The sequence below is a fragment of the Sinocyclocheilus grahami genome, unplaced genomic scaffold (genome assembly GCF_001515645.1).
Source record: "Sinocyclocheilus grahami isolate Dianchi unplaced genomic scaffold, SAMN03320097.WGS_v1.1 scaffold176.1, whole genome shotgun sequence".
In the NCBI taxonomy this organism is placed as follows: domain Eukaryota; kingdom Metazoa; phylum Chordata; class Actinopteri; order Cypriniformes; family Cyprinidae; genus Sinocyclocheilus; species Sinocyclocheilus grahami.
Window position 1 is genome coordinate 2,751,290 of NW_015505355.1, and position 11,398 is coordinate 2,762,687.

The 11,398-nt window shown below is 34.8% G+C and overlaps 1 protein-coding gene across 1 annotated transcript; it reads right to left on the minus strand.

Moving 5' to 3' along the window:
* Positions 1 to 5,789: 5,789 nt before the first annotated feature.
* On the minus strand, positions 5,790 to 10,813 carry LOC107593783 (leptin receptor gene-related protein). Its single transcript, XM_016283659.1, has 4 exons — positions 10,713 to 10,813; positions 10,212 to 10,287; positions 9,957 to 10,140; positions 5,790 to 7,543 (listed from the first exon to the last, which is right to left on the minus strand). Exons 1-4 carry the CDS (start codon positions 10,729 to 10,731, stop codon positions 7,427 to 7,429), a joined length of 396 nt encoding a protein of 131 aa, XP_016139145.1. The 5' UTR covers positions 10,732 to 10,813; the 3' UTR covers positions 5,790 to 7,426.
* Positions 10,814 to 11,398: the final 585 nt, after the last annotated feature.

Consider the following 11,398-nt stretch of genomic DNA (forward strand, 5'->3'; position numbering starts at 1 on the left):
CTATCTATCTATCTATCTATCTATCTATCTATCTATCTATCTATCTATCTATCTATCTATCCATCCATCTATCTGTCCATCCGTCTATCTGTCTGTCTCTCTCTGTCTGTCTGACTATGACTATCTGTCTATTCATCCTTCCATCCATCCATCTATCCGTCCGTCCGTCCGTCCGTCCATCCATCCATCCATCTGTTTCTCTCTGTCTGTCTGACTATCTAACTAACTTAGAATCTAACTAACTGTCTTTTCGTCCTTCTATCCATTTGTCTGTCTATCTATCTGTCCACCCATCTGTCTGTCTCTCTCTTCCTGTCTGACTATGACTATCTGTCTGTTTGTCTGTTCGTCCTTCCATCCATCCGTCCGTCCGTCCGTCCATCCATCCATCCATCCATCCATCTGTTTCTCTCTGTCTGTCTGACTATCTATCTGTCCCTCCTTCTATCCATCCATCTGTCTGTCTGTCTGTCTATCTATCTATCTATCTATCTATCTATCTATCTATCTATCTATCTATCTATCTATCTATCCATCCATCTGTCAGTCAATCCATCTGTCTCTCTCTGTCTGTCTGTCTGACTATCTAACTAACTTAGAATCTAACTTACTGTCTTTTCGTCCTTATATCCATCCGTCTGTCTATCTATCTGATCCATCCATCCGTCCGTCCGTCCGTCCGTCTGTCTGTCTGTCTATCTATCTATCTATCATCTGTCCCTCCATCCATCCATCTATCTATCTGTCCGTCCATCCATCTGTCTCTCTCTGTCTGTCTGACTATCTAACTAACTTAGAATCTAACTAACTGTCTTTTCGTCCTTCTATCCATTTGTCTGTCTATCTATCTGTCCACCCATCTATCTGTCTGTCTCTCTCTGTCTGTCTGACTATGACTATCTGTCTGTTTGTCTGTTCATCCTTCCATCCATCCGTCTGTCCGTCTATCTATCTATCTATCTATCTTTTCATAAAGAAACTTTCAAAGAAACTTATTTACATAAGTAATTAAAATTAGTTAAAATTAGATTAAAAGTGACTATTCAAGGTCATAACTGTGTCTGGTAAAATGTGCAGTCAAGTTTCATGATCTTCCATCGAGCTTTCATCTCTATATGTAGTCCTCCGTACAGTAAGTTGCCTTATATGTTGTGTTTGAGACACATCAACAAACCCACGAGATTGCAGCCAAACCACCTGCAGTGTGTCAGAAAGTCACGTAAGGTCAGCGTTACCTAATGAGTAAATATGAAATGAAATAAAACAGAACAAGTAAAACGTGGTAAAGGAATGAAATAAATAAATCAGAGTTTCACCGGGCTGTTTCCAGGCAACGGTTGTGAGGTGCAGAGATTCATGACCACTGGAGGGCCCTTTCCTAACCCACAGCCACTGTTTTTAGAAGAACTATCCTGTATCTCTCCAGTGTCTCAGAATTAAGCATTAGGTTTTTTTTTTCTGAAGGCATGAATGCATGTGACTAAGCATTCAGATATGCTTATTCATTGATGTTTTCTGAAAGTAAACATCATGCAGTCTCTTATGAATGATGCTCTTGTATTTCAAATGCTTGTCAGTTTGCCAACCCTGCAGAACGTTGCTACCCAATTTCCCTCTTTAATCAGGATATGTCCCATTATAACAATAGATCAATATTCGAAATAAAATATATAATTTTGGGTATATATTTTGCCATCTTTTATAATCAAAACCATGAATATGTTACAAGATGTTTCTTATCTGCTTTCGGACACCTCTGAAGACCAGGCTTCCTCTCTTTAAATATCATCATTCATTCTGTCCACTTTGATTGCGCTTAAAAATAGAGCAGAACTCCCCAGGGAAGGTCATTAGCAAGTGGCACCACTGCCGTTAGGGCCAGTGTCTGCAGACCACTCATTTATTTATTTGAATCTGAGCACGAGAGAAGCGTCTAGAGAAAGACACAGCTCAGCAGGACAGGTCTGTCTTCCTGTCTTCAGGCAGGTTTTCTGTGATATTTTGTCATTTAATCCCTCCATCATTAAAGTATAGAATATATTTGAAACTTTAGCTGCTTTCTTGCAATACATTATGCCTGGGGTTTTGCCTAGTATAGAGAAGTCTAGCTATTTTAAAGTTTATCTAATGAGGTCCATTTTTAAAAGCAATATGCAGCATGTAAAATGAAAATTTAATGTATGCACTGGTTACTCTTTTCTATGCAGTTACAATCAACTGGGACTGAAGCTTTCAAGATTAAAAAAAGGATGCAAAAGCATAATAATATGTTTATAAAAATGGTAAATATGACTAATACCAGTTTAAATAACTACTGTATGAATAAAGAAATGTGTATTATTATGCATAGGTAGGTATTTTGTGACAATATTCAATATTTAGTGATGTCTCTTTTCCATGCAATTACAAAATTACTTGCTAGAATATATCTGAATGAATTTTATTTTTCTAATTTATTTGACAAATTAAATTGTGTGTATTGAACAAATATTCAGTATTTTGGGACGTCATGTTGTGTCTCTTTTCCATGCAATTACAATATACTGGGACTGAAGCTTTCAAGATTAAAAAGGGATGCAAAGACATCATAAAATTATCATAAAAAGTCAATATGCCTAATGCCGGTTTGAATAACTACTGTATTATTTTCTGCACAGAGTTAAAATACAGGCAAAAAAAAAACAAAAACCTAAAATCAGAGACCAAAATGTTCTAACTCATTTGACAAATTGTGTGTTTTATGCACATGTATTTAGTGACAATATTCAATATTAAGTGATGACATACGGTGTCTCTTTTCCATGCAACCAGGACTGAAGCTTTCAAGATTAAAAAGGGATGCAAAAGCTATCCTAAAAATAGTCAATATGACTAATACTGATTTAAATAACTACTGTATTATTTTGTTTCAAAGTAATACAGGCCAAAAAAAAAAAAAAAAACTTAAAGGGGTCATAGGATGCTACATGCACTTTTACAAGTTGTTTGAACTGAAATGTGTGTTGGCAGTGTGTGTACACAACCACCCTATAATGATAAATGTTAAATGTTTTCCCCTTTCTCAAATCGAGCCGATCGCAGATGCCTGTCTGTGTGATGTCACAAAGACAGGCCCCTCCCACGATAGTTTGATTGACCGTAGCAGTTCAGCACAGACTGGACTGGTGTCTTACCTTAGACCCGCCCTGAGTGACTGTCATCAGTCCGCCATTGTTTCACCGCCGGAGCAGATGTAGACAAGAATGTCTCCTAAGCAATTGAGGTGTTCTGTTGTTGGATGTAATAATGAACATAGCAGTTGTCATTTACTCCCAACATCTGAGCCGCTGAACTTGCAGTGGATTACATTTGTTTCTGAAGGGAATGCTCCCCCGATCTACATAAATGCATAAATGTTCGCGCGAAACATTCATGATCCAGCCTCATCTACAGAAGAAGTGCGTATAATGTTTTGTAAAGAATCTTTGCAAATCGCCTTTCCTAATAATTGCTAATTAGCAAGTTTCACGATGAATGCGGCTAAAGTAAACAGTCTCTCTGAGAGCAGCTCGGAAGAGAGGGGCGGGGTCAGCAGAGCTCATTAACATTTAAAGGAAAATGCTACAAAAATGGCTTGCTCCGAAAAGAGCTGTTTTTGACAGGGTAAAAAGGGTGTTTTTTACATTACCATTGAGAAATTGTAACCAAACTATGTTACAGACTTTTCATTAAGACCCTAAAGAATCATATCAACATGTGGAAAATGGGCATCCTATGACCCCTTTAAAATCAGAGGCCAAAATTACTTGAGAATATATAGAGAATATATGAATAAAGTGACATGAAGCTTAAAACAAGAAAAAAAAAACTTTTTCTTGCCAAAATGAATGTATTTTATTTGTCTTGTTTGCCAAAATTTCCAAAAGTGAATTAATTCCATTTATGGCCCAAATATAATCAAAATTATTATCAAAAACAATTATGACGACATTAACAGGAGCTGAATTGAGATTCTGAAGACCAAGATCTCCAGATAAATAAATAAACATCTGAGATGTTGAAGGTGATCACCTGACCTTGACAGACCACACAGGTGCAACAATCCAGAAAAATCTTATGGCTTGCTTTCTCATACCCATCATATTCAAGCTTCAGTGGTTTCTCAGTTACTCTGCACACACTCCTACAATATCTGCCACCTCCAGATACAAAAATATCGTATGTAACATCTTTACTCTCTGCATTGGCATCCTGTGTCTGTAACAAACATGGGAAGTAAACCAGATGTAAATTCAAATCTGTCATTGTGCTGTCACTCACATGCATTATATTTCAGTGTGAACATGTCTTTGAAACAGACCTTATATATTACGGTAGTTACACTCACTGAACAGCCATCCTCTGGTCTGTATTTCTCCGCTCTCTAAGTCAGTGGTTCCCAACCCGGTCCTGGAGGCACCCCAACACTGCACATTTTGCATGTCTCCTTTCTCTGACGCACCAATTTCAGGCATTTCCAGTCTCTACTAATGAGCTGATGATCTGAATCCGGTGTGTTTGATTAAGGAGACATGCAAAACATGCAGTGTTGGGGTGCCTCAAGGACCAGGGTTGGGAACCACTGCTCTAAGTAGTCTGGCACTTGACATCAACAGAAGCCATCGCTATTATTTAAAGTCACATTGGTCAAAAAGAGTGCAATTTTAAACATAAACAGTGGCGCTTAATTATATAGAGTTACTGAAAAAGACAAACTTATGACAAGACAAAAAATGAAAAATTCAAGTGTTTTTTTAAAATTCATATAATCAAATAGATATTGTTTGAAAGTGCTGAAACAAGATCACAAAGGTATATCAAAAACATCCCTTATACAAGTCAGTCTAACCTCTGAAGAAACAAAACAGGAAGATTTTATACAGTGGATAAAATGATAAACTTATAATCCTTTATAAACTATTAATGACAACAGCAGTAGTGTGAAACTGTCAATCATTAAACTTGAACACTGTGTCTTTCAGGTGAAACTGGATCGCAGACATTCTATTAATTTACTATATAGCCTACAATATATTACATTACATAATCATGTCATAGTGTTTCATAAGCTATGATGTGGAATTATGTCAGTTGTAAGAAAATGTTTCTGGAATTTCATGAATCATATGCCGTTCCAATAAAAAGCAACTATAATAAGCATTCTATAATCACTGAAAGGCTGGTTATGATTGTATTCTGCACACATTTAAAACTTTTCTTCCCGTTTCTACAGACCCAAGACAAGACAACAACATTCCATAGACTTCCATGGTTACAGTGCTTCTGTTTGCAAACACAACGCATTGCTCTTAGGTGGCATTTTTTTTATAATTCATTATGCCTCTTAACTGCAAGCTTCAGTGGTTTCTCAGTTACTCTGCACACACTCCTACAATATCTGCCACCTCCAGATACAAAAATATCGTATGTAACATCTTTACTCTCTGCATTGGCATCCTGTGTCTGTAACAAACATGGGAAGTAAACCAGATGTAAATTCAAATCTGTCATTGTGCTGTCACTCACATGCATTATATTTCAGTGTGAACATGTCTTTGAAACAGACCTTATATATTACGGTAGTTACACTCACTGAACAGCCATCCTCTGGTCTGTATTTCTCCGCTCTCTAAGTCAGTGGTTCCCAACCCGGTCCTGGAGGCACCCCAACACTGCACATTTTGCATGTCTCCTTTCTCTGACGCACCAATTTCAGGCATTTCCAGTCTCTACTAATGAGCTGATGATCTGAATCCGGTGTGTTTGATTAAGGAGACATGCAAAACATGCAGTGTTGGGGTGCCTCAAGGACCAGGGTTGGGAACCGCTGCTCTAAGTAGTCTGGCACTTGACATCAACAGAAGCCATCGCTATTATTTAAAGTCACATTGGTCAAAAAGAGTGCAATTTTAAACATAAACAGTGGCGCTTAATTATATAGAGTTACTGAAAAAGACAAACTTATGACAAGACAAAAAATGAAAAATTCAAGTGTTTTTTTAAAATTCATATAATCAAATAGATATTGTTTGAAAGTGCTGAAACAAGATCACAAAGGTATATCAAAAACATCCCTTATACAAGTCAGTCTAACCTCTGAAGAAACAAAACAGGAAGATTTTATACAGTGGATAAAATGATAAACTTATAATCCTTTATAAACTATTAATGACAACAGCAGTAGTGTGAAACTGTCAATCATTAAACTTGAACACTGTGTCTTTCAGGTGAAACTGGATCGCAGACATTCTATTAATTTACTATATAGCCTACAATATATTACATTACATAATCATGTCATAGTGTTTCATAAGCTATGATGTGGAATTATGTCAGTTGTAAGAAAATGTTTCTGGAATTTCATGAATCATATGCCGTTCCAATAAAAAGCAACTATAATAAGCATTCTATAATCACTGAAAGGCTGGTTATGAGTGTATTCTGCACACATTTAAAACTTTTCTTCCCGTTTCTACAGACCCAAGACAAGACAAAAACACTCCATAGACTTCCATGGTTACAGTGCTTCTGTTTGCAAACACAACGCATTGCTCTTAGGTGGCATTGTTTTTATAATTCATTATGCCTCTTAACTGCCAGGCCTATATATCAAGTGCAAATGATAATTTAATCAGGATAATTAAGTACTAACAATTCAAGCTGCTAAAAAAGGAGAGAGAAAAATGTTCATTCTATGCTTACCTTTGTGTATTATTAAATTCTAAATCTTGATGATGGTTTAATTGGCTTGCATACAAGATTTCTAGTTCACACTAAAATTAATTATTTGAGCACGAATCTCACAAAAACAGTGTAGAAGCCTACTTTTAGGACTTTTTCCGAATGATTGCGAACCTCTTGTGTAATACCGCAAAATTTAAAAAAAATGACAGCGATCAAATGATTTGTTTTTAATATATCAAATAATAAATAATTTTTGCATTGTGTTGAAAAAACCCCCCACATCTGTTGATGGGATGGGGAAGAAATCTTAATTTTAAACTTAATACAAAAAAATCTTAAATGTTCCAAACACAGGCTTCATTTTATTTAAGCAAATCATAATTGATTGTTTTTTGCTTTTGATTTGAGTAAATATGAGCCAAACTGCACTATACAGGTTTTGTGAGATTTACCCTTTTTGCTGTTCAAACAAGTTTAAATGCAATATTTCTATAAATGCAACTTCATAATTACCGTTTTTAAGCAAATGATTGTATACACAGGGCCATGCATATGTAATGCAAATGAAAAGGCAGAAGCAGAGCACCAAAGCAGCCATAACCCAGAGTAAAACAAAGCAATGGACACAGTCTCTGTCAAGGCCTGGGCTAATCAGCATTGCCACGGCAAGCTATTTAAAGTTTCGTAATATATAATGTAGTTATGTTCTTCTTCCGGATAGGTTTTACCACTGTTCCCAGCTAAAGTCATCTCCACCTCCGAATATCAGGAAGAAACCCAGAATGGTCAGAAAAAGGACACAATTGCCTGCCATTACCAGGCCACAGGCGCCCCACTGGATCTGCAGAGGAAGACAGCCATTAGTTTCATTCATTCAGTGTACTGTCTGGTTTGCCATTTTAGAAAGCATATTCTGTCTGTATAAGCTTTTAAGTCATTTTGAGGACACTGTGTGCACTAAATGCAATCTGACCAAAAATATAATGAAATATAATCAATGCCACCAGAGTGAAGGTTCTTTCTCTTGTACAAAATTGTTTTGTTATAACCCTCTAAGCTATTATTATATGAGCTGTATGGGTCATATTTGACCTGGAAATCTGATTAAAGAAGCAAGAAATAATCATTTAAAGAACGGAAGACAGACTATTTTCAAAAACCAGTAAGGTATCTGCATTTTAATCGACCCTAATTTTCATTAATGCAGAAATATCCACATTCTCATCAGTTATTATATTTGATTAAAAAAATAATAAAACTGAAAGCACAACTAAAATGATCACTATTTGAAATAAACTGTTACCTGAAATAAAATACAGCATAACCAAACATTTTATAATAAAACTATATAGACATATATTAAAATATATATTACAAATACACATATATTATACAACAATTGAAAACAACAACAAAAACACAGCAAAATGACAAACGAAATTCTAAATTAAAACAGAAAATATTAAAATAAAAAAAGCTATTAATAAACTTGCTATATTAATAAATGAACTATAATAGCATCTCTAAATAGTATAAAAAATATGAAAAATTATGAATTGGTTAAAAATGAAATAAATTTAAATACAAAATATATCAATAAAATATATTTCGTTCTTTCTTTCTTTTTAGGTTAAACGTGACTTGTACATGTTTTTATTATACGCTAAAATTATACGTTGTATTGTATTGTATTATATGTTGTTAGCCAACAACGAATATTCTGTCATCATTACCTCCCCATCCACTTGTTCTGTACCTGTATGAGTTTCTTTCTTCTGCTGAACCAAAAAGAAGATATTTTGATGGTAGCCTCAACTTTTGTAAAGAATCTGCTCAACATCAGGTAACAGAGGCTCTCGTTTGGTCAACAGCACAAACGTCTGGAGTGCCATAAGACTCTCAGAGTCCACCGATGGACGTACAGGAGGAACAAACCACCTCTGACTGGAGCTTGTTCTTACCTAGATGAGTTTAAACTAAAAACTAATTTAAAGAACTGACTTAGTACTTTTAAAACGTGCTGATAGTAATTTTGTAATTATTTAAAGTCCAGTATTTATGAACTGACTTGTATCTGTCCTGTTATTGACACTGGATCAGACTGTGCTGAACTAATATGAAGATCCTAAACATATTGCTGCAGAAACAAAGACGCTGAACCTTATATCGTTTTTTTTTTTTTTACTCAACAAATTTGATGCAGACTCGATTTGATTTTATGAAGTCAAAAATTATTATTTGATTTAAAAAATAATAAAACTGAAAGCACAACTAAAATGATCACTATTTGAAATAAACTGTTACCTGAAATAAAATACAGCATAACAAAACATTTTATAATAAAACTATATAGACATACAGTGGGTACGGAAAGTATTCAGACCCCCTTAAATTTTTCACTCTTTGTTATATTGCAGCCATTTGCTAAAATCATTTAAGTTAATTTTTTTTCCTCATTAATGTACACTCATGGCTGTATTAGATCAAAAGGGTGCTTCTACTAAATACTGAGCAAAGGGTCTGAATACTTAGGACCATGTGATATTTCAGTTTTTCTTTTTTAATAAATCTGCAAAAATGTCAACAATTCTGTGTTTTTCTGTCAATATGGGGTGCTGTGTGTACATTAATGAGGGAAAAAAATTAACTTAAATGATTTTAGCAAATGGCTGCAATATAACAAAGAGTGAACAATTTAAGGGGGTCTGAATACTTTCCGTACCCACTGTATATTAAAATATATATTACAAATACACATATATTATAAAGAAAATAACAAAAAAACAACAACAACAAAAACACAGCAAAATGACAAACGAAATTCAAAATTAAAACAGAAAATATTAAAATAAAAAAAGCTATTAATAAACATTAGTCAAGAAGTCAAAAGCTATGCCAACGACCTGTGACGTCTAATATGGACATTTTTGTTTTACTTTTTGTTTTTAAATTTTTCGCTAGTTCTCTGTTATTCTTGTTTTTGTGTGTTCGGGGCAGTTTTATTTTTTATTTTTTTTAGAAAAAATCAATACTTTGTAAGTCAGTGGCTACCGTCAAATGCTTGGTTACCAACATTCTTAAAAATACCTTTCTTTTGTGTTAAACAGAAGAAAGAAACTCATACAGGTTTAGAAAAACTTGAGGGTGAGTAAATGATGACAGAATTGTCATTTTTGGCTGAACTATTTCCTTTTTAGCATATAAAAAGATCCAGATAAAACCGAAGCAGGACATAAAGCATATTCTGAACTCACCACAGATTTTCGTGCAAGCACAACGGGTAGCCCGTATGCTGACACCACAATTCCAGCGGTTAAGAAGTATGCAAGCTCCCTGCATGCATTGCTTGACTCAGAGTCGTCTGCATGCCTTCTGGCTATTAAATTTGGGATAGGTGACAGGATGTAGAAGACCAGGACAAACATTGGCCAGTACACTCTGTGAGGAAAGAAGCACATAGAGGTTATCTTCAATTACAGCACTTAAGATCTTTAAATCAGAAGACCTACCCAAAATGTTCCAGTGCACATCCCAAAAGGAGAAAAGTCAGTCCAAGTGCACCACTGAAGGATAACGCAACAAGAGCTGAAAAGCAATAATTCAGATTAGTCAAGGGCCAAGGATTTGAGCACTGCAACAGTGCGTGAGTTTGTATGGCCCCCTCGCGGCCATAGCTCGCAACTGCAGAAGTGGCGTACTTGGTGACTAAACTGCGTATAAATAAATTCCGTGATTTTTCATGTTTAAGATCACTTCTCAGTTTGATTATCATCGGTTAAATACGGAATATGATATTAAAATACGTATTATTTTCCATCGCTTCATGACACTTAATAGATTTTATTTTAACTAACCAATCTGCAGTTACATTATACTTCGAGCTTTTACGTAGCAGTCTGTAGTTATGAAACTTCAACAAAGTATAGCTACAAGACTTAGGTTAATATCGACAGCAGATGCATCGGCGTGGTTTGTTAAAAGTGTTATAAAGTGTTGCCGTTTAGCTTTACCTTTTATTCCTGCCATCATTCACAAACGCCTTTTGTTTTGTTTTTAGTCTTTGTGCTAAATGTTACTGGACTGACTTCCTATTTCCTCAAACTACTGATACACCCTTAAAGGAGCAGTCTTACAAAAACGTACAGAGAATCTATCTTAAAAACTTTTCAAGTTTGTGAACTTTATAATATATTTATTTGATATATATATATATATACATGTGGGTGTCTTGTATCTGCTTTTAACTTTTTTACCTCTTCTTCTAGTTGTTTCTTGATAAAATATTGTCTACTACTTGTCTACCTTTAGTCTTTGTGCTAAATGTTACTGGACTGACTTCCTATTTCCTCAAACTACTGATACACCCTTAAAGGAGCAGTCTTACAAAAACGTACAGAGAATCTATCTTAAAAACTTTTCAAGTTTGTGAACTTTATAATATATTTATTTGATATATATATATATATATATATATATATATATATATACATGTGTGTGTCTTGTATCTGCTTTTAACTTTTTTACCTCTTCTTCTAGTTGTTTCTTGATAAAATATTGTCTACTACTTGTCTACTGAGATCTACTGATCTCCAGAAAAACAAACAAATAAATAATTGTTGTTGTTATTATTATTAGCCTATATTATTAGCCTAGTAGTAGTAATAGTTACGTCGGTTCAGTCTCTATCTGTAACTGT

What these genes read in the sequence shown, in the direction of transcription:
- LOC107593783 (XM_016283659.1), bottom strand. An exon ending in TGTGCACTGGAACATTTTGG is followed by an intron (nt 10,141 to 10,211) that starts GTAGGTCTTCTG and finishes CTTTCCTCACAG; the next exon opens with AGTGTACTGGCCAATGTTTG. An exon ending in TGCTTGCACGAAAATCTGTG is followed by an intron (nt 7,544 to 9,956) that starts GTGAGTTCAGAA and finishes CTTCCTCTGCAG; the next exon opens with ATCCAGTGGGGCGCCTGTGG.